This window comes from Vigna unguiculata, chromosome 1, assembly GCF_037176805.1.
Source record: "Vigna unguiculata cultivar grain cowpea cultivar isolate G323 ecotype 2 chromosome 1, ASM3717680v1, whole genome shotgun sequence".
Classification (NCBI taxonomy): domain Eukaryota; kingdom Viridiplantae; phylum Streptophyta; class Magnoliopsida; order Fabales; family Fabaceae; genus Vigna; species Vigna unguiculata.
In genome coordinates, this window is record NC_140792.1 from 22733286 (window position 1) to 22757799 (window position 24514).

Here is a 24514-nt window from a genome sequence, read left to right on the forward strand (position 1 = left end):
AGCAAGTAAATGATTTCATGTTGTCTTTATTAGGTGGTGAAGAGGTGACTTATTTAAGTTCAGATACGCCTTGCCAATCTGATGAACAAGATGAAGTTCAATCTGAATGGTTTACATCTGAATTTTTAAATGATATCAAATGTTCAGGGATACCAAATCATAAACTAAAGCTCAAAACAGGTGTGCCAATTATGCTCTTGAGAAATATTGATCAAGCAAAAGGTCTTTGCAATGGTACAAGACTGCAAGTCAACCATTTGGGTAAAAATGTAATCTCTGCAACTGTAATTACTGGAAAAAACATTGGTGACAGGATTTTTATTCCAAGAATGGATTTAGTGCCATCTGATTCTGGATTGCCTTTCAAATTTCAAGGAAGACAGTTCCCAATTTCCTTATACTTTGCAATGACGATTAACAAAAAAGTCAAGGACAAACACTTTCTAGAGTGGGACTTTATCTTCCACAACCTGTATTCACACATGGCCAACTATATGTTGCTATTTCTAGAGTCAAAACCAAGAGAGGATTGAAAATACTTATATTGGATGAAGATGGAAATGTCACAAACACAACTAAAAATGTTGTGTACAAAGAAATTTTTGAAACTCTTTGACAATGAACACATTATAGGTATGTAATTTCTAATTTTGTTTTAATTTGAAAGTTTGTATAAATATAGATGCAGGATCTATTGTTATAATTAAAATATTTGTTATAATTTTGTTGTGCAATGCAGGATCTATTGCCTAAAGTCCAAGGCTTACAATGAACATCATGCTGATTTAAGAAGTAATCAAAGTTGTGTACAAAAGGAAGTTATGAAGTTGATTAACAAAAAACACATTATAGGTATGTAATTTGGTCTTCTTTTATTGTTATTTTTTTAAAGACATTATATTATAACCTTATAGGTTAATAAATATCACAAAATAAATTGCTATTATCAAAAATATTACATTTAAAAAAACTCGTGCGTTGCACGGATAGAAAGACTAGTTATATACAAACACCAAAAACCAAAAACTAAAGTTCCTACCACCTATGCTCCACTTTCTCTCTTCAACTACCACCATAATAATGTCTTAAAACCATTCCAAAGCAAACTCCCTTTGGCTTCACCTATAAATTAAAACAAACTTAGTGTAGAAATAACTTTCAAACATGACTAATTAAGCACTAAATTTAATGTTATTTCTAGAGAAATTAAAAGCACTAATTTTCTTTATACTTGTTCAGGACTTTTCATACTTGGTTTGTCCCTTGTCCAATTCCTCAACCTAAGAAGCACATAAATAATCATTCCAAATAAAAGGCCAAGAGTTGCACTTAATCCCACAACTGAAATTGATGTGCAAATAAGCATCACAAAGGAATCTTCCTAGGTGTTCGTGTTCCTACAAGACATGGCAAGTTCTATTCCAGCAAACGGTAGCAGCACCCGTAAAATTCCCATAGGAAATTGCCTTGAAATGAGTGCTAAAAAGCTTCCTAACACCAACCCTAAGGTCAATTTTGCAAGACCAAGAAGTGCCACACAATCACCATTCTTACACCAAACTTATACTGCCCTACAAGTCCATCAACACCATAACAACTTGGCATTGCACCAAACCAGCTTCAACCATGTTCATCAACCCCACTATCACTGACAATGAAGTGGCTAAGAAATCCTTCCCTGGAAACAAATAGTCACAAACAATGGTTTTCTGTTGCCTTCATCGTCCAAATGCCCTAGACCAATTGTTATCACCTATAACATACCAACTATTACAAATATATTATTCACTTTCAAAATTGTTAATCCATAACAAATTATAGAAAAGTTAGGCTTGAGCATAATCCTCTTAATATCATTTCAAACAGAAGAAAAGTGTGATAGAATGATACGAGGGCATACTATTCCAATAAAAGGTTTCTCCTTTATTGTCTTAGTAAGTAACAAACCACCAACAATTTTTTTCCTCCGCTTTAGTAACCTACATTCAATATTTAATCAATCAAAGGGTACATTTTAGATGCATTTCATGCAACAATTCAATTCTTAAAATATAATAGATATGATTTGAGGAGGTTGCATGCATGCTATTTTATTTCTATCCTTCTAATGCAATTTATTTGGATGAATATATATACACATGTGATTACCATATAATATGTATGGTATAGGAGTAAATCATACAAAATACTAATTTGATATTTTGGAGCCTTTTGCACAACATGATTAAGGTTTGATTATTCACTCACTTATTTGTCAGTTGATTGCTCATACTTATTGAGTCATTGATTGCATAGTTACTTCCCCTAGAGATTATGCTTTAAAGCTCCAAGAAATAGGATAAATTATATAATCACTATGCTTTTGTCATAAGTAAACCATCACCTTCTGCATAAGAGAAAAATGGAATTTATACGTTTTGAGAAAATAATGAATAGAATTTGTTGGATCAATATCCACAACTCAAAGCATATGGGTTGAATAATATTAATACTAATGTATTTTAACTTGTGTAGACCAACCAATAAGTTTCACAGGGTAAATGTTTATAAAAATTAAGATCCATCCATTCATGATGCGGGATATACAGAGACTTATAACATCCTAAATTGAGAGGCCGTGAGTATACCCACCTCCATGACATAATGACCTGTCAAGGTTCATCCAAACCAATTTTAAGCTACTTTGATGAAAATATGAAACAATGAGGTGGATATAGGTAATCTTCTGATTCCAAGTGTTGAAAGTATTAACTATTCTACAGGGCAAGGCTATTCATAACAAAGATTAAACAAAAATAAAATGAAATACCCAGAGTTAATTTCTAATCAATGACAACTTTAATAGTGCTTATAAATGCATTCAGTCTCCTTCCCTTTATTGTACAGTCTCTTCCCATAACCCAACTAATCTATCAATTCCAAATTACCAATAACATACCAGCAAATTGAAAACCTTCTCCATCCAATCAACAAATAAGGCAAAAAAAACTGCAACAAAAAACATATAACCACCATGTTAGATCTAATAACATTAACAACTAACAATCAATAAAAAAAATCACAAAAAATCTGGGACTAAAAATCAAATTTTTTTAATCCCTTTTGCAAACAACTTAAAATCTTTATCCCCGATCCTTATTTCTCCAAGCCCCAAAAATTGAAAATGAAAACTTCCCCTCGCCTAAAAATAATCAGAACCAACCTTGAAGATGTTTTCATCTGCAAATCAATAGAAGCCACAACGAAGGCTACAAGGAGAAAATGACGCAAATTTTTCTAGAAAATTCACCTTCTCAAGATAAAATTAGGAACAAAATGTAAAACAAAAAGGTGCAATAAGTGGCAAAAACCTCGACTCTCTATAAAAATAGATAAATTGTACATTTTTAATGTCAATGACTCTATAATCATTAGAAACCTCGACTTTCAGCTCGTTATTAAGAAATCCCAAATAATCCACAAACATATCACACAGAGCACTCCAGGATTTGGAGTTTCACCACCGCAATTCAAAGTAGAAACCCAAAAACGAGATTTCTTTAACACGAGTCGCTTGGCGACTTTGAAGGCCCTCCAAGCGATTTCTGAAAAGTTTCTAGAAACCCATAAATTCGAAATTTTGTAGAAGAAAAGCATATACAATTCATCTCATACATAACACAATTTATTAATTAACACAAAGATTATGAGGTTAAGCTCTTCAAACCTGGATTCTTAGCTCAAGTTGAAATTCCAAATCCTTTTCCAGTCTTCTCTTGACCCGAAATGGCCCCCTTTTCTCTTCCACGGTTCAACTCTCCCTCTCACTCACTAAAACACAAGTGTTGCTCCGAAATTCCTCTCCTCACAGTACTCACTTGGGTTTTCTGATCCCTCTCATTCATGCCAAAAAGAAATTTGGCAAAAAATATCCTATGTAACACTAACCAAGGTTTGAACACACCACCACACAATTACAACTCAAGTACACAACCAATTCATGTTTCATGATAATTCCTACACATCTAGGATTCTATTATCATGCAGCATGATAAAGCATATTATTAAAATAATAACATAACTAAAATCACACAAATGTCATACACAAGGCTTGAACCATTAGTCATCTCCATATAACTAAGTACTTTCAACCATTTGAGCTAGTATTATTCCACATTATAACTGCCCGCATTACATGTTATAATTATTCCATTACTTGCATTTATATTATATAATTATTTATTTAATCATTTAATTTTTTTGGGTCTTACACATCACTAACTCAACATCTTAATGAACTCAATATAGTCACAACTCAATTGAGTTCCGTTGGAATAAAATTTGACGAGGAAGTACGAGCATTGATACTTTTGTCTTCCCTACCAAAAAGTTGGAATGTTATTGTCATAATTGTGAGTATCTCATCAAGAAGTAATAAGTTAAAATTTGATGATGTTTGTGATTTAGTTCTCAATGAAGAGATCCGACGAAAAGAATTCTTCAAGAATTATGTGCCTAGAATCCTTGGTAAAGCCATGGTAGAAAATGAGCCAAGATTGAAGATCAAAAAGATTAGAACAAACAATGGTGGTGAATATGAAGACAATAGATTTAAGAAGTTTTGCTATGAGCACGGGATCAGGATGGAGAAGACCGTGTTGGGTACACCTCAACATAATGGTGTAGTTGAGCGTATGAATCGAATGTCGATTGAAAGAGCCAAAAGCTTGTGTTTGCAATCATGCTTACCAAAGCAATTATAGGCAGAAGAAGTCAACACAACAAGTTACTTAGTCAACTAAGGTGATGAAGGATTGACCCCAACCAAGGATGGAGGCACATGCTTAAGAAGACTAAGCATGTTTAGAAAGAAAGTTCACTAATATCCTTCATCCCTTTCATTTGTGTTTGTTATTTTTGATTCCCTAAGTTGACTTAGTTGAATCAACTTTAGTTGCCTTGTTGACCTTTGACTAGGTTTGACTTGTTGACTATAGTTGACTTGACTTAAGCCAACATGCTAATCTATGTTTATTTGCTTTGTAGGTTAATTAGGAGTAAGAAAGCAATGCTAGGTGGCGCATGGTGATTGGGGAGCATAAATGATGTGGAGGAGAGAGTAAAGCAAAGGCATAAAGCATAAAGTAAAGGGCATGAAGCAAGTGTACCTATGTACCTTTGGTCTCCTTTATTTTTAGCACACTTTGGCCACTTTTTGGAGACATATGAGACACATTCTTTGTCTCCTTTTGTGCTAGAACGAAATTAGCCTTGCACACACCATAGTTAGGTCTTTTGTCTCTCATTTTTGTAACCTTATTTGACCTAGTTTTTAGAAGCTAGGGTTAGGTTTTTGTAGAGACATCCTTAGGTATCTTTTATTTGCTTAGAGGCCCCTAAACTCTTCTATATAAGGGGTGCTCCTAGACATGGAAAAGGGTTGAACATTTTGAAGTAAAAACACTCTTGTGTCTCAACCATTTGTGAGAGGTTCCTCCCTTGGGAGTGAATATTTTTAAGTCTTATCTTGCATAGCAAGTGGCGGCACACATCCACTCATCTTCAAGGTTGCCATGGCTTCTAGCCTAGCCTTGTAGTGGCGTGCTTCTCACATTTTTACCATTTCTTTCCTTTCCATTTTATGTTTTCTTCTTCCTTTAATTGTTCTTGGTTTTCAATGATTTATGTGCTTTCCATTTCCTTTTTGTTTTGAATCAATCTATCATCTTCTTCTCTTGAGATTTGTGAAAGGAACCTTCACATCTAGATAGCTTGCTATCTTAATGTCCAGTGGGGATTTCACTTAGCTTTCTTAATCAACTCAGACCATATTCAATAATCTTAAAAGCAAACAAAATAATCCTTCATCATAAGGTCCATCGGTACTAATGGAGCACAAAATACCAGAAAAGGTATGGAGTGGAAAAGATGCAAAACTCTCACATCTTAGAGTTTTTGGTTGTGTAGCATATGTGTACATTAGTGATTAAGGAAGGAATAAACTTGATCCTAAATTGAAGAAGTGCACTTTCATTAGTTATGGTGAAGATGAGTTTGGCTATCGTTTATGGGATAATGAAAATAGAAAGATTATCTATAGTAGAGATCTGATATTTAATGAAAAATAAGGACAACACATGCACTAGAAACTTTGAAAATAGTGGTCTAGTATATGTAGGCGTGGATGATGTCCCAGAAACTCCTATAATTGATACTCCTTAGCCAGAAGAATCAATTGAAAATAATAATGACCAACAACCTGACACACCAAAGTCTTATACTCAAATTCCTGCTTTGAGAATATCTACTCGGCCTTGTAAGCCTAACAGGAAATACCTAAACTATATATTGTTGCTTGATGAAGGAGAGCCTAAAAACTATGAGGAAGCCTATCAGACTTCAGATGCTAGTAAGTAGGAGCTTGCTATGAATGATGAGATGAAGCCTTTAACATCTAATCAGACATGGGAATTAGTAGAGTTGCCTATGGGAAAAAAGACACTTCACAACAAATGGGTGTATCGAGTAAAGGAAGAGCATGATGGTTCCAAGAGATACAAAGCTCGATTAGTTGTCAAAGCATTTCAACAAAAGGAAGGAATTGACTACACTGAAATCTTTGCTCCAGTTGTGAAACTCAATACTATCAGGTCAGTCTTAAGTATTGTTGCTTGTGAAGGGCTCTACCTCGAACAATTAGATGTAAAGATTGCATTTCTTGATGGAGACTTAGATGAAGAAATTTACATGTATCCTAAAGGTTTCTCAAAAGAAGGGAAAAATAATATTGTGTGCAGATTAAAGAAGAGCTTGTATTGTTTGAAACAAGCTCCAAGACAACAATATAATAAGTTTGGAAGCTTCATGCACAATGAAGGTTTCTAGAAGTGCAATGCTGACCATTGTTGTTTCTTTAAGAGATATGAATCTAGTTATATCATTTTGTTACTTTATGTTGATGATATGGTAGTAGTAGGTTCAAATATGTAGAAAATTAAAAACTTGAAAACACAATTGTCAATAGAATTTGACATTAAGGACTTTGGTCCAACGAAGAAGATCCTTGGAATGAAAACTAGTTATATCATGCACAAGGAAGGTTTCCAGAAGTGCAATGCTGACCATTGTTATTTCTTCAAGAGATATGAATCTAGTTATATCATTTTGTTACTTTATGTTAATGATATGCTAGTAGCAGGTTCAGATATGGATAAAATTAAAAACTTGAAAATGCAACTGTCAATAGAATTTGACATTAAGTACTTTGGTCCAACGAAGAAGATCCTTGGAATGAAAATGACACGAGATAATCAATGCTAGTTATATCATGCACAAGGAAGGATTCTAGAAGTGCAATGCTGACCATTGTTGTTTCTTCAAGAGATATGAATCTAGTTATATCATTTTGTTACTTTATGTTAATGATATGCGAGTAACAAGTTCAAATATGAATAAAATTAAAAACTTGAAAATGCAATTGTCAATAGAATTTGACATTAAGGACTTTGGTCCAACGAAGAAGATCCTTGGAATGAAAATCACACGAGATAAGCAAAAGGGAATTTTGCAGTTATCTCAAGTAGAGTACATCAATCGTGTTTTGCATAGATTTAACATAGGAAATGTCAAAGCAGTTAGCACACCTTTGGCTAGACATTTTCATTTATCCAAGGAGCAATCTCCTCAAACAGATGAAGAAAAATAATTCATGGTTGAGGTTCCATACGTCTCAGCTATTGGAAGTTTGATTTATGCGATGGTTTGTACAAGGCTAGACATTGGCCATGTAGTGAGAGTTGTTAACAGGTTTATGTCAAATCCAAGTAAGGCTCATTGGGAAGCAATTAAATGGATTTTAAGGTATCTACGAGGTACACCAGAGAAGTGTTTGTACTTTAACAAAGGAGAATTAAAAGTACAAGGTTATGTAGATGCAAACTTTGGAGGTGAAGTGGATCACCGAAGAAGTACCATTTGTTACATTTTTACTGTTGGTACTACAGTTGTTAGTTGGATGTCACAGATACAAAAGATTTTTTCTTTATCCACTATAGAGGTTGAGTATGTAGTAGTAACCAAAGCTAGTAAAGAATTAATATTGCTTCAAGGTTTGTTAACAGAGTTGGGATTTATCCAACAGAGTGTTTTATATAGTGATAGTCAGAGTGCAATACATTTGGCAAAGAATTCAACATTTCATTCTAGAACAAAACACATTGGTCTTCGTTTTCATTCTAGAACAAAACACATTGGTCTTCGTTATAACTTCATCAGATCTTTGCTTGAGGATGAGGTAGAGAAATTCTAGGAAGTAAGAACCCAACAAATATATTGACAAAGGTAGTAACCATTGACAAATTGAAGTGGTGCTCAACTTCAATTGGCCTCCTAGAATAACATTTAAGAGAAGGTTACTACATTGATCAAGGTGTGAAGACAAATTAAAATTAGTCTTCAAGTGGGAGATTGTTGGAATTGGTCAAACCATATGTGAAGAGTGCATTCTCTTTTCTTAGAAAGATGAAAACCTATAAATTAATATAATATTTAATTATAAAAAAATAATTGTAAGGAGAAGAAATGATATGTGCATGTATAAATACCTCTACATAGAATTTTACTTAGTAATTCCAATAACAAGAAAAGAGAGATAAGAGAGAGAAAAGAAAAATATTTTATTTTTCTAGGTTGATTGAGTTGTGAGTTGAGTGTTTGTAAACACTTGTTTTGTCATTTTTTCTTTAAAATAAAATATTTGTAACAACCTGGAGATGTAGACATAATTGGCTTAACTCCATTATCAATATTGTGTGTGATTATTCCGCATTTATATTGTTTCCTTAAATCTGATTACAAGAAATGTGCATTATTTCCTAACACTACTATTTCCTTTATACTTTGGAATTCATAAACTTTCTTGGGTACATCTGCAATAGGTTGTGGACGAACAAAAGTGGCTCCAATAAACAGTAATTTAAATGGATGTTCACAAACTTTAAATTGAACATCATTTTTCAAAATTTTGAAATTGTGCATGATATATGTTTCCTTTCGATCAACTTGTCATCCCACATATGAAATTCTTCCTTTTTAACTATGCAATGTATCTTGTCCCCCTAATAAAGGATATTGGATATCCCAAGAAATTATAAAAAAAACAACTTCGATAAACAATAAAGGATAAAAAAATTATTATTATTTACCTTTTGATCAATAAAAATCATCTCAAAGTGCACATTCAAATCACGGTTATGAACATACCAGTGATCAACTACTCTAACACCAAGTTTCAGGGTCTCCCTATTACCATCAATATCTTTAATCATATTCAATTTCTTTACCATTACAACCTAAGGAAAATCACAAAATTATAAACAACACCATCCATTAATAGAGTACAATAACAAAGAAAAATAAATATTAAACCAAAACATAAAGCCATTCAGATATAAAAGGAAATATGGTACCAGAAAAACATTTTAATATACCTATACCATAAAAACATTAAAACACAAAAACAATCAAACAAAAACAATGGCCAAGCACAAAATAAACAAATGATTACATGATGGAGGATACAAAACTTAAAGCACAAAATAAACAAATGATTACATGATGGAGGATACAAAACTTAAATAGCAAAAGTCACAAACCAAACAACCAAAAATGAAAAATACAAATACAAATAAATAAAAATGAAACACACACATTTCAAAGATAACATGGAAATATGGTAACACAACAACATTTTAAGAAAACCAGAACAACCATCAACACCAAAAAAAGTAGCACAGCCAAATAAATACAAATAAAATATATGATCAACCAAAATAAAACCTTAAGAGCAAAAGTAAAACAAGAAAAGATAATAATACGAACAGAGAAAGAGCCAAAATGAAAACAAAGAAATCAACTAAAGTAAAATAAAACCTTATGAGAAAAAGCCAAATGAAAAAAATAAAAACCTAGAATTTAAGAAAGATGATAAAAGATAAAACGAAAAACCACACTAACCACACAAAAAAATACACAACCAAATGAAAACAAAAACAAAATTGTACAAGAAATAAAAGAACCTTAATAGGAAAAGCAAAAAAATTAAAGATAAAACTGGACTTTGAGAAATTTTAAGAAAAAACAAATCATCCATCAAACCCAAACAATGCCAAAAGGAAGACGAAAACAATAAAATCACCTTACCAAGCAGAAAACCCAAACAATGCTGAAAGGAAGATTGAAACAAAGAAATTACCTGATGAAGCAAAAGACAACCTTAACAACAAAATGAGAACGATAAATTAGAAACCTAGAATTTGATAAATACGACCCATAGATAATGCAAGAAAAAAAGAAACTTTATCCCAAAAACCTGAAAGAAAATATAGTATTTCAATAGTAAGTGAGTAGAACTTTCCTGGACAACTCTTCTGAGTTCAAAAAGAAAATTATCACATCACCTGCAATGTTTGACACCATTACAAGGTGATATGCGAAAATCCAAATAAAAGATGAAACTATAAAAGGTAAAAATAAAACCAATGTAATAGACTCGGGTAGACAATTTAAATTTTAAATATGAGTACGGTGGTAATATCCCTATCAGTCTTATACTTATATTTATATTTACAAAAATGATATTTCGACAAAACTTTTTGACTCGTTTTTTACAATACTGACGTGGTAAGGGATTTTAAATTTTTGGTTAAAATACTTTTTTGGTCTCAATTTTCGTCAATTTTGTTCAATTAGGTCCTTTTTTGCTAACACCGTTTAAATCATTAACGGCCATGAACAATGACTGCCACGTGTCACTTCGTGGTTTTTTTGAATTTTTATATTTATATTTTTTTTAATTTTTTTTAAAATTTTTTTAAAATGTACATGTGTCAACCCAGGAGTGTGTGCCATGTGTCACTTCGTTGTTTTTTTGAATTTTTTTGAATTTTTTTTAAAAATTTTTAAATTTTTTTTAAATGTCCAAGTGTCAACCCAGTAGCGTGCCACATGTCAAAGTCAATGTTCTAAATTCAATTTGGTCCCTATATTTGTTATTTTTGTTCAATTAGGTCCCAATTTTTGTTAACATTAAACAATTTGGTCCCTCTCCAAATTAAAACCAAATTTAATTTTTATATTAAAATTCACATTTTTTATTAAATATTTTTATATAATATATTAAAATTCACATCATTATAATTTTGATATAAAAATTAAATTTGGTCACATCTTCCATAGGGACCAAATTAGTTAATGTTAACAAAAATTTGGACCTAATTAAAGAAAAATAACAAATATAGAAACCAAATTGAATATACAATATTGATTTTGACACGTAGCACACTACTGGATTAATATGTGAACATTTAAACAAAATTTAAAAAAATTCAAAAAAAAATTTAAAAAAATAAAATTCAAAATTCAAAAAAAACTACGAAGTGATACATCACACGCTACTGACATGTTCACAAATTTTCCTAAATCCTGAACCATGAAGATATTTTCGGAACTATAAATTTGAAGATAATTTATAACTTTATTATCCGTTCCCTGTTGTTCTCCAAAACGGAAAATGACCCTCAGTCTCGTTTCAGCACCGCCGTCGTTCTCTCTCTTTACCTGCCGCGCCACTGCCTCCACCGCCCTCCCTCCACCTTCGACGACACCAACGCCAGCGCCAGCTTCTTCAATTCCACCGTCTCCGCCGTTAACGTGCGCACTTCACTGCCCGCACTTCCAAACGTACGCTCCTCTGTTACTCAATCTCATTTCATATTTTCCATTTTAAAATGCAAATTCTTTATTCATATTATTGTTTTTCTCAGGTGTTCGGGGTGCACCCACGAGTTCAACCTCCACCGTCCGGTTATATTGGACGACGCCACCGATTTCTTTCGGAAACACGGTGTCTCCGACTTCACATTTGACACGTGTAAACTGGTTGGTTTTCTTCGCAATTCGTGAAGTCTTTTGGGTTTCTCTCTCTTTAAAACAATATTTTTTATTTAGTGTTGTTTTTGTTGTAGTGGGGTTGGAGGTGCCGTGCGAAATTGGCCGTGCGTGGCTCTTCAACGGAGCCTCTGATTGGGCTCTATGAGGAGGGTACTCATAACATAGTTGACATTCCGCAATGCAAAGGTCCATAGTTCGTATATCTAAATAGTTATTCCATAGTGCAAAAAAACATAGTTCATATGGCGTCCTGCCTCATATAAGAAACGAGAGAAAGTATTTTACTCTAGTTAAAATGTAGTTAACTTCATTTAATTTTCTCAACCTCATTGAAAAAATGAACTTTCATTTTCTAAATTATCTTTCTTGCTATGCTATTCCATAACAGAAAAGTACATGTTTATACTCAATTTACACTCAAATATAAGTTAAAAAAAGCAAACAAACTAATTTACACTAGTTAAAATTGTAATTAGCTTCTCTTAATTTTCTCAGTCTGATTTAAAAATTGAACTTTCAACTTCTAAATTATCCTTCATGCTAGTTGATGGAAGCTTCAATTTAATGGGAAATTGTTTCAAATGGGAATGTTCTTTCTTTATTTTAATGTTATTGATGTTATGTGAGTTAAAAAGGGTTGTTTGAAGTTAGTGAATTAAATAATGATTATTTGGGAGAATGATTTCATTAAAAAGGGTGGAATCAATTTAGATTTACTTATATTTTGGAGCACCTAACTTAGAGACTATATGTATCCTTAGGTAGAGTTTAGTTAGTAGACAGCATGATGGTATAGTTGACCTCCCTCTTTCTCTCGCACTACCCACCGGTACTTCTATTGCAACGATTATCATTTCACCACCATTCAGTTGTTGCCACTACCATCTACACCTCTGTTGTTGTGTCACCACTGTCACCCACACCCATTATTGTTGTTGCAGCGACCCACATATAAATTACTTTTACCATCACCATTTTCATCATCTTTGTCGTATCAACCATCACTATTACTACTATCACTGTCACCGTGGTTACTTTAGCAATTATCACTACTCCACTAGCTTCACCGTCATGTCATCCTGATAGGAACTTGATATTGTGGAGTGCCCAAATCCTACATCGAGTAGTATGGGATGTTCGGTGGAGTATTTAGTGTTTTAGTTCTTCCCCTTTAATAGCTAGCTTTTGAGGGTGGGTTCTCCAAGTACTTGGGTACTTATTAATTGGCGGTTGATGTCCTGAAAAGGCTATCTAAGAAGACTTGTGAAGGATTTTGACCTACGAGAGAGTTGAGTGAAGTGTCATCAAGTAAAGTCTTGTTGAGTGGAAGTTGTTGAGGGCAGTGTTATGGTAGGAACTTGGGTATTATGGGGTCCAAGTCCGACATCGAGTAACATAGGATGTTTCCCAAGTGATTGTGTACTTATCACGTTTCTATTGCAGCAACTATACATCGTCATTATCACCACCACTACCACCACTTCTATTGTTGTCACTACAACTACTTCTACCATTGTTATCACTACTAGCACTGTGACCATTATTTTTATTACTCTCACAACTAATTATTACCATTGTCATTACCTCCACTCTCATTGAAGTGACCATTAATGTTGCTATCTTTTACTGTTATTGTTGTAATTGTCACCATTGTCACTTCCATTATCACCTCTACCACTACCATCATCACCATCAACACCGTTATTGTCTCCACCATCCCCACCAACACCACTATATAGGATTAATGCTTCTTTTCTTGAACTTATACAATTATGTTCTTGTCTTACTCTTCAATTCTATTTTATCCTATAGTTTTTCCATCAAATGAGCTCTAAATTGGAACTAATGTTGATAGATTAATTATTTTAGTTCTAATTTGGTCACTTTCTACATTTTTTTTTCTTTGGTTGTGTTTGAGTGTAAAAGTAGTTTGTTTCCCTGTTTATTTTTAATTGTCTCGGTTGTTGATGTGGAATTATGTCAATTAAGCTAGTGTATAATGTCTTATGCGTGCAGCTCATCATCCTAATATTAATGCTGCTGTGGAGCTGCTTCGACGGGGTATTTCTCTGTTTTGTTATTATCACTATATTTGTTTTATTTTATTCTTCAATTTATTCATATAATTATGTTTTATGTGCTTTACCTCAATATCATCTAGGTATTACTGAATTAGGCGTTGAGCCATTCATTGAAGATGAAGGTACTGGTGATTTGCGATATGTCCAGGTGCACTATTCATAACAATAGGGTAGTTGATGAGTTCAGTCAATGGTAGTAGTTTTCTGCATTCGTAAAATTAACCAGTAGTAGTGAATGGGTGTTTGCAGATGGCGGTGACGACTTATAATACATCTCTCCCTGCGGCTGAAAGATATATGAAGGGTTACTTCTTAGTTTCTATAACTCATTAATTATGCCAGAAAAACGAATAGATATTTTCTTACTGTTAATGGCGTTGAATAAAAATGGCTTCATTTATTTTATATGATTTCAGGAAAGGTTCAGATTACATTGGTTTGGAATTCTAGAAATGAAAATTCACCTGGTTCTGGCAAACTGAATGCATTGGCAAATGTGAGCTTGTTGGTTCCTTTCTTTTTGCTTTTATAAGTTCCCCTGCCTCTTCCCTTTTAATAATAGAAAGTGATGGTCCATATGATTGATACAGTTTCTATGGAAAAGTGGTGGGCCACGGAGCAAGGTTCATTTAATTCACTCTGTGTGGGCCAACTTTCAGACTTCTACTAACAATGTGAGTTTAAATTATTCTTATAAGACAATTAAATGGTTTATATGTTATTAAAGTGGAATCTGGTATGTTGTTTGTGGTACTGGGAAGGTAGATGTTGTAGTTGCAGTAGGGAAGAAAGGAGGGTCTATATATGGTTCATGAACTGCTTTATAACACTAATCATTTAATGCTGAAAATATAAATCACAGATAATGTTGATTCTTAATGGTTATATTTTGTATTTTGGGGAACAAAGTGCTGCTTTAAAAAATTTCCCTTAACATTTCATGGTGGGCAAAAATATCACATGCGGAGAAATTGTAGAGAGAGTGAGGGTAGGGCACGGGACTATTACAACATGCAAGCAGAGTCTTAAATATTACTTCAGTGGTTGTATATGTTGACTTTGCAATTTAGGTTGCCTTAGCAAAATGATATCATATAAACAGTCTATCTCTGGAATAATTTTTAATTTGCTTACATTGGATGATGAAATTCTGAAAGTTTGTGTTTGCTAAAGCATTTCATCTGTATTATAGATGAAATTTTGATAAAATTATTTCATCTGTGTACAAGACAGCATTTTTGATAGCTTTTAGCTATTTCAATAAGCTACTCATATTACTGTTTTAAAATAGTCTACCCAGATGAAACTTATATTTTACGGTCTAGCCCCTTCAAATAGAAATAGAAAACCTCAATGTCCAAACTCTGTTGATTACGACAATTTTTGGATTATTCTTTACCGCTTCACTTTTTTGGATTATTGATTTAATGTTACACTTGTTTGTTATTGTTTTAATTATTCATTATTAATAAAATATTTTTTTATTTATTGGGAAATGATAACTATTTTAATTTATAATGAAGAATATTTTTTACACTTATTCCTTGAAATGTGTTAATATAAAAAATTTTAGATTATAAAAAATTTAAAATAGATTTAGAAATTTTTTTATTCAAAATATGTAATTACCTAATATTAAGATTTGATATTTAATAACCAATCATGTTCTTATTTGTGATTTTACAACTTTCAAGCAATTCGTCAACTAGTTTTATCAAATACTTTTTTATTTTTTATAAATTCAGGCTAGGCATGATGTCTTTGTATGGATAAATTTATTAAAAGAAAACAAAAACAAAAAATATATGAGCGACCAAACCAAACCCATATAACAAATTACAAGGAGAATCTCCAAACAAAAACTAAACAAGTCTGAATGGAAGTAATTGATACCCATTATGAAAAAAATCAAGAAAATTTCTGGATGACATACAAGAATACCATTTACACACTATTCTATTTTATAAACCTAAGAGAGTCAGTTTATCTACACAATAATTATCTTCTTTATAAATACGAGTGCCTTTAAATTCCATATCTTGACAAACTTCATACAGTTTTAGCCTTGCATTTCTGCTTTTAGCAACATTTTAGCGTTCAGTTATTTCAGCTAATTTTATCAAACATAATCTGTATTCAAGGGGAGATCTTTAGATGATCAGAAACTTTATTTTCCATTTCAGTTCTTAAATAAAATAACTAAATTTATCCAGTGTTCCTTGTATGCCAATCATGTCAACTTTTCTTGACAACTTATGATGATTACTTTATCATAAATAGCACTGGGCATAGTTTTTCTAAAATAAATTCAAACCTCTGAATTGCTTACTTGATGGCTCAGATAATTTTTGGGAATAGATGGAGACATCTTCTTGGAGAAAGAGATTTTTGGGAACATGTTGGTGGAATCGATGTATCCTTGGCACCTTCTAGTTTTGGCCAGGCAAACACACGGGTAAAGATTTTTAATTTAGTGGATCTTCATAATTTATATGCAAATCAGATACATCTTTTCGAACTAGTAACTATTGAAGCTTAGACACTGGATACAAAATACATTTATTGTGAAAGTAAATGAATCTTAATATATACATGCATATTTATTGTACTGGTGTATCAAGATGTATATGGAAATATGTCTAAACACTATATTATGCTTGGTTGTGTTAGAGGGCAAGCCATGGTGAAACAGTAAGTATTGTTGCCTTGTGAGCTGGAGATCAGAGGTTCAAATCTTGGAAGCAACATTAAGTGTAGGGTAGACTGCATTTATCCTCCCCAATATCCATTAGGTGTGCAATAACCTTTTGATGCGTAATATGTGTTTAGAAAAATTCTTTTAGGATAGTTAGAAACATGTTTAGTTACTGGTGTCAACTAATTTTCTTTTCAAGAGCGTTAGGTCCCATTGTCTCATCTCAGTTTGTCGATGTTTGTATTATGACTTTCTTGAGTGTGTTGGATACAACAGGTTGTGTTTCTAGTGATTGTACTTCGTAAGTAGTAACTAAAAGGAAAATCACAAAATTAAAAAACTTGGAGCATAAAACCCCTCAACAAAATCAAAAGTTGTCAGATAAGCCAGTTACTGGAAACTTTTCAGCAAAGTTGCTGAAAGAATCCCCTGAGTTCTAACAGTCTTTGGAAAAGCTAACAGTTACAGGAAAAGTCGGACAATGTCAAGAGCCTGGTCAAACTTAGTGAGAAAACGTGAGTCTAATACCGTGTGAGAAAATGTGAGAGAAAACTTACTGAATGTGCTATTACCACATAGAATATGTCCAGTGTTGTTGTATCATTGAGGGTCGCTGTACCATTAAGCCTGTAAGGATTGATTCAATATGCCTCTTGTCTTGCTTCCTTATTCTTCCAGGCTTTTGATACCTTGCTGCGGAAGTTACAGAAATATGTTCCATATGAATCAGCTGTTGCTGATTTATATGCTGGAGCTGGGGTCATTGGGTTGTCATTAGCTGCCACGAGAAAGTGCAGGCAAGATCTCGATGATTCTAAACATCTAAGATGCTGATTTCTAACTTTGTATACATAATTGATTTGGAGGTTATATGCTAGTTATCTTACAGATCTGTAAAATGCATTGAGATAAACAAAGAGTCGAAGGCATCTTTTGAGAAGACCATTGAACGTTTACCTTCCACTGTTGACAGCAGTATTACTTGGCATCATGCAGATGCTTCAAAGGTTAGGATTGCATATCCGAAGCATCATCACATACTCTGTGTTTCACTTCCAAATATTTTGGTTTCTGTTTAAGATTACTACGGCATAAATTTTGGTATGCATGTATATTTATGAACATATGTGAAGATTTTATTTGAGAAGGATAATCTATGTGTCTGAGAGAAAGCATTGCTCGTTTTTTTTATTCTAGAAAGGGATGTATCCTTGTCATGTGTTATTTTGAACTGATTGTATGAAAAATTTGCAAGTAACAGGAGCCTTTTTTGTGGCTTGTGGGATCAGATGTTGTTGTCATTGATCCTCCTAGAAAAGGATTAGATGCTTCTCTTATTGATGCGTTGAAAAACATATCATCAGTCGAGCGGAAAGCCTTGTCATCTTCTGAAAGGTTTTAATTTTGTGAACCTATCTTGTTTGGCCTGTACCAAAATATTTCCCCAGGCAAATTTCTGATCTAATTTAAGTTAACTGCAGCTCAAACTCATCCCAGGAAGAGAAAAGACCATGGGTTTTACGTGCTAAAGAAGCTTCAGTCCAGATTGGAAGCAAACCACTACCGGCTAACATCCCTCAATCAGTTCCACAAACCCTTATTTATATAAGTTGTGGATGGGAAAGTTTTAAAGAGGTGTATGACCACTCTTAATGTTTTATGGACGTGTTTTTACTTTTCTCAAACTTAGTTTTCTTTATGCTAACGTTAAAATTTGTTGACAGGACTGCAAGTCATTGTTGTCTAGCAAGGCATGGTATTTGGAAAAAGCTCATGGATTTAATTTCTTTCCTGGTACCCAGAGGTATTTATGTTTTTGTTTATTTCTTAATTATTTATAAGTTTTAGTATTTACTAATTATCATATCTTCTCTTATTCTTGCGTAACATCTGAACAGAGTTAGCCCTTTTTCTCATTTTCTGAATTACATTCTAATTGCGATTCCACTTTTTAACCATCCTGAACACAAACCTTTTGTATAGTTTTTATCCACTTGAAGTACTTATATTTGTAACGATTCAGTAAACTATCGATTACTATAAAGATCATATACTCATACAGAATTTTTCATAAACGCTTCCAGGAGAAGAAATTAGGAAAAATATGAAATAAATTTAACTTTAAGCTATAATTAGCTCATGCATAAGCTTATTTGGTAGCTCTCTCATATTAGCTTCTCCAAAATTAGTTTAACGTATGAATAAGCTACTTTTAGATTATGGAGATTTTTCTTTTCTTTTCCTAAAAATGCTTATTAAGAAGTTTATCCAAATAGATTCTATATGGTATCAATGTCATAATCCTTTCTATTTTTTGAGTGCAAGGTCAAAAACTATTGTACAACTCATGAATGTTGTTTTTCATTTTATTTTATATTTTGTGGGCAAATGGTTAATAGGAGCTCTTGACTTTTCAGTAAGTGTAGGGTGCCCTTGGGGTGGGTGGTTGATATTCAGGTATTCTGTTAGGTTCCATGGTAAGGAAACCCAGAAAGATCACACACCAGTTTTCCTAAATATTCCTCGTGTATTACTCTCACGTTGAGTCCGAAAAAGACTAACCAATGTGCTTGTTTACAAAGGACAATATTTCTTTCTCACAGGGCAAATCCACGTCACTTATTTAAAAAGCAAAGGCCTCCCTCATACAACAACCCTTTGCTCTATATATAGACTTTCTCAGAAAGTCTCGTCCCAATGATGCCACCGCCCTCTAACTACCTTTTATTATTATTAGCTTTTCTCCTAACGTACACCTTCCATTTCCTATTACTGTCTCTGTGCCTATCATATTCAAATTAGGTCTACGAAAAATGGTAACTAATAGCTTGTTTGGTATAGTTTAATTCAAGAAAAATAGTACCATATTTTTCAAAATATCCTTTAGGAAGTTGAAAGAAATAAGCAATTATTTCTTTAAAATAAACTAAACCAAAAATACTAAACTGGAAATGGAAATAATGGTTAACACCCAGTAAAATTTAAAATTGCGTTTATATTTCAACTTGGGTTGCTCTTACAGTACTCAGCATCCCTACCCAATTCTTTATAGTCTCCTCCTATGTCCTGGGAAGGGTGACACTGGGCCAGCAAAACGCAAAACCCAGCTCCTATAGTGGACTCTTATTTTATTTTCGTTGTTCTGTTTTCTAATTAACAGTAATAATTAGGTCCTTTCCCGAAAGTAAAAGAATATTAACATGTAATTTGCCCATTTTGTTGCAGCATTGAAGTTCTAGCAGTGTTCAAGAGGGGACCTCAGAAAAAGAAACCAGGAAAAAAAAAGAAAAAACACTTGCAAAGAGCTGTGAAACATTAATTTGGACAGGGTTCGATATACAGATTTTCGTGTACAACAGCAAATTAGTGTGTAATATTGCATTGAAGAAATGAAATGGCAAGTTTTTTAGCAGTTTAGAGTGGAGAAAGTTTACCATTGCCATTTGCGGGGCGGGGAGTGGGGAAGTCGTTTGTATTGAGGGAAAAAGGAATTGTGTTTCATCGTTTGATTAATTGTGTTGAAAGAATATTAAAATTTGAATATAGTTTTACATTGCTTTTGTATCTTATTCAACATGCTTTTGGTATAAGTAATACAAAATTGAGGAATAACTTGAGGAATTATTAAACCAACTTGCCCCAATGGTGCTGCTTGACCATTCAATCTCAATTACTAGGAAAGCTTCAATTTCTTTTTCCTCTGCTCTTAGATTTTGCCAGGTGAGGAAAGACTGTCAAAATGTTGTGTGCCAGCAGATCTTGCCTGGTCAAGATCCCAATTACTGGGGATACCTGTGACGAGGTGACATCATTTGTTTAGTCATAACATAATTAAATACTATAAGAATTTTTCAAAAAAAATTGAAAATGAACAATGAATTTTGTTTATCTCCCTGAAATATTAACATATGTATTTCGTTTTTGAATTATGTTAATATTATGTGCTTGAAAAACTCACCCCGGATGCTTGATACTTGGGTACTACAAGCAGATGACGAATTCCAACTTGTCTGAAGAGAATCATTGCTTTTGCTACTGACATGCTCTCTAGCACGGTAAAGGGAGTTGTATTGGTTAGAGGATGTAGATCTACAAACATCTCCATTTCCTCGCTGGTCACAGCCACCCCTTCAATACTTCCTTCTCTCTCAGCCAGCTCTACCCAGGTAAATTTCTCTCTCACTTCCCAGTCCATTGTTCTCCTTCTTTCTTTAAAGAACCACTTCTTCTTTAGTGCTTGGATGAGATGTGCTCTTAAAACTAGTCCATGCAACTCTGTTGCTCCATTGGCTTGTCCTACTACTGGTGGTACTGCTACTCCTCCATCACCCAAAACAGGGAAGCCATTATGCGCATTGTTTTTCAAGACATCTACTATTTTAGATACCTTTTCTATTCCTTGGAGGGTAACCACAGATGGTTTTACATCAACAAGCTCACCCACAGTGAGATTTCTCATCCATGGCTCGGGATTTGCATCCATGAAAGGGAGGCCTTTCAAGTGCAGTATAATCTCGTAGATACTTGGGTTGAAACTGTCTCCCACAGTTTTGGCTATTAGGAGAACAATCATCGTTATTGGTAGTAGGAGAAGATTATTGGTGAGTTCAAGAAAGATCACACAAAGGGATACCGTCATCCTCATGGAACCAGCCATGAGGGAGGCTGCACCAAGTACGGCAAACAGCCCTTGGTCAATGTTTGTATGAGGCCCCATATATAAGCCAAGAAGGCGTCCATAACCTGAGCCCATTAGAATAATTGGGAGGAAAAGCCCAGATGGCACTGCAATTCCAAAAGTAATTAGTCCTAATATGCAATATAGTACAAAGAAAATTAGGAGGGACATGGGTTGATATTCTTGAGGGGTGTTGGTTGAGAATATGTTTCGAACAGCATCATCATTAGTGGTAAGCAGCAGAGTGGCCAGATCGTTATAGTAGCCAGGTGGACAGTTGAATTGTTTGAAATTTCCGGATCGTCCATTGGTGGGGCATGCCGACTCTGGAATCGATGAATCACATGGGGTACATTTTGCTAAGAATGGGAGACCATATTGGCACATGGACGTGAAGAGTGCAACTGCAAGACTGAGGAGGAGTTTATGTATCTTTCCTTTCCTGCAACAATTAAAGGTAGGCATTACCTTAGTAATCATGATATTTTTTTTTCCTTTCACTCTTATTAAGTGTTTTTAAAAGTTAAGGATGTGCAATATGTTGAGACGAGGGTTGGATGATTGCTTACTGATTGATGAGATTGTAGAGTCTGAGGATCTTGTGTAGAACATGATTGTAAAGGCTTCCCAATACCCCGCCTATGATACCGATGACTACAACGATGACAATATCCATAACATGGTACCTCACTGTCACATTGCTTACATCAAACATAATCAAACCTCCTTCACCAAAAAGACCACATTTTCCAGAATTGCAGATTTCAATGAAGGCCCTGAGAATCACCACCACCACAGCTGTGCTAAAAAAAGTTCTCCATAGTAGAGCACTTCTCCACCAGGTTGCCACCTCTTCAAGAGCAAAGAGAACTCCACCCACCGGAGCCCGGAAAGCTGCACAAACTCCCGAAGATGAACCACAGGTGATAAGATCACGACGGTCACGATCATTGTTAAAATATCGAAGCCAACGCCATTTGATCCTGTAATTGTCGGGACCTCCCTGGCCTAGTAAGGAAGCAATGCAGCTTCCTATATGTACCAACGGTCCTTCTTTTCCCAAATCTAGTCCTGCGGACACTGCTCCAATGCTTCCAATTATCTACAACAACCAATGCATGGTATATGTATGTTAGTAACGCGTCACTGTGTTGTGCAGAAAATAAAAAATGGCCAAGTCCAGTACTAAATCATTCCATTCTGTGTTATAGTAATTAAGGATTCCAGTTGGAATGTTAGAAACATTGGATGAGAATTGGTATCTAAATTTTTTTATGTATTTCTAATTGGTGGCTCGTTGAAGTTTCCAACTTCAGCATCAATTTTCTAAATTTTTTTATTAAATTTGGTCTATGGTTTAGACAATTTAAAAATCCTACATAAATTTCATTATATGATAAGAAAGTATCTTACATCCAAATTGGAACTCTGTTAAATTACGCGTTTAAATTTAAAATTCTCAATTGGAGCTTATTATATTAAAAATTGGTCTTGTTCATCAAATCTATGATTATTTTGTACGATGAATAAGAAAATTTTTATAAATTATATTAAAAATAAAAAATAGACAGACAAATAAAGTACAAATACATGCTCATTTTTCCGCCGCAGAATCAAAATATAAGGAAGTTCTATAGACAAAATAATTAAGCAATAAGAAAAGGCTATACACAACAAAAATGGAGAAAAACTTCAATTATAATCATAAAACAAGTATTTCCTTAAGCATTGCGCCAAGATTAATTCAAAATTAATTGGAAATAAAACTGAATTTAAATTTATCATATATAACAAAATGTCAATTTTATCTAAATTAAATGGGTTAAACGGATATAATTTACACTGATTTAAATGAGATTAAAAAACCCAATCAATTTAGTCCAATTAAATGGATCTAAATTTGAAATAAAATCAATGTTGTCGAATTCATGATATCAGATATAGATTAGATTTAAAAATTTTGAAGTCATGCCCAGCCTTGTAAGTTATAAACGAGTTTTGTACCTTTAAACTGGTTTGTTGTGAGTTGAATGCAATGAAGTTACCTTGACAATCAATGTTGTAGCACCAAACATGTTAGGAGTATCTACACCATTAAGATAAGCTTTGATTTCAGGAATTCCAGGTCCTGCTGCTGTGGGTGCAAAACACACGCAGAGAATTGCAGCAACAAATGTCAAAATGAAATTAATGCCCGTGAAATATAGGAAACCTGTCAAGTACCTGTTCCATACACATTCACTCGATCACACACTAATAATAACTCAACACATTCTCACTACTTTAAGAAACTAGAAATCATTCATTCACCTTTCTCTGTGGATGTATTTAAGAACAGCCAGAAGCTTATACCCAGCAATGTTCTCAATAGCAAGATTGATGAGAGTGGCTATGATACCAGTCAGAAGTCCAACAAGGAATGCTAATAACCATTTCAAGAATATGTACTGCAACACTTGAACTCTTGATCTGCTCCTCCAGTCATGCTTGAATAGATCATTCTCATTTATTCTGCAAACAAAACTCTTTTCTCATTAACAACAACCACAAAAAATCAAGCATCCACTACGCTAATGCCTTCTTACTCATAATCCAAGCTTTCTATGTACGAAACTTTTTCTCCAACCAGAGCAAGAGGGTTGGAAGACAGTGTTCGGTTCCTCTTCAAAAGTGGCTCATTCACTGGATTGCTTTCTGGGTCTATTTCTTCCTCTCTCTCAACTTCTTCCATCTTCTCCTTCATTTTGGTGCTTTCTCCAAACTCCCTACAATCCTCCCCCATTGGAACAAACACAGAGATGTGTTTCTTTTGGATCACACAACAACTTCACACTGCTAATTATTTTTTCTCTCTCCCATCATTCCATCCTTTATGATATCATCACTCTTAAAAGTCATACCAATAGTCTTGAAAATAATTGAATCCGGATTCCACATCGGATAGAAATTACAAACATTTTACCTTAGAACAAATTTTTAAGTTATATCGATTTTTTTTTTCATTCATTGAGATGATGCCATGTGTATATTATTAAAAGTTTGATAAAAAGCAATTTTCTAAAAAAAAAATTATAAACTTAATATTTCAAAATTTTGAATTAAAAATGACACTAATCTCTTGTATGTTGAATA

The 24514-nt window shown here is 33.6% G+C and overlaps 2 protein-coding genes across 2 annotated transcripts; one reads left to right on the top strand and one right to left on the bottom strand.

Moving 5' to 3' along the window:
- The first annotated feature begins 11505 nt into the window (after positions 1 to 11505).
- Positions 11506 to 20273, top strand: LOC114180547 (S-adenosyl-L-methionine-dependent methyltransferases superfamily protein). The gene is made up of 15 exons (XM_028066859.2): positions 11506 to 11718; positions 11802 to 11916; positions 12003 to 12114; positions 13945 to 13989; positions 14090 to 14157; positions 14259 to 14313; positions 14426 to 14505; positions 14600 to 14683; positions 16351 to 16464; positions 17383 to 17501; positions 17594 to 17711; positions 17966 to 18099; positions 18186 to 18339; positions 18429 to 18508; positions 19930 to 20273. Exons 1-15 carry the CDS (start codon positions 11549 to 11551, stop codon positions 20021 to 20023), a joined length of 1542 nt encoding a protein of 513 aa, XP_027922660.1. The 5' UTR covers positions 11506 to 11548; the 3' UTR covers positions 20024 to 20273.
- LOC114180541 (chloride channel protein CLC-b-like) lies at positions 20234 to 24264 on the bottom strand. The gene is made up of 6 exons (XM_028066852.2): positions 23968 to 24264; positions 23693 to 23893; positions 23428 to 23605; positions 21952 to 22484; positions 20663 to 21824; positions 20234 to 20496 (listed from the first exon to the last, which is right to left on the bottom strand). Exons 1-6 carry the CDS (start codon positions 24162 to 24164, stop codon positions 20389 to 20391), a joined length of 2379 nt encoding a protein of 792 aa, XP_027922653.1. The 5' UTR covers positions 24165 to 24264; the 3' UTR covers positions 20234 to 20388.
- Positions 24265 to 24514: the final 250 nt, after the last annotated feature.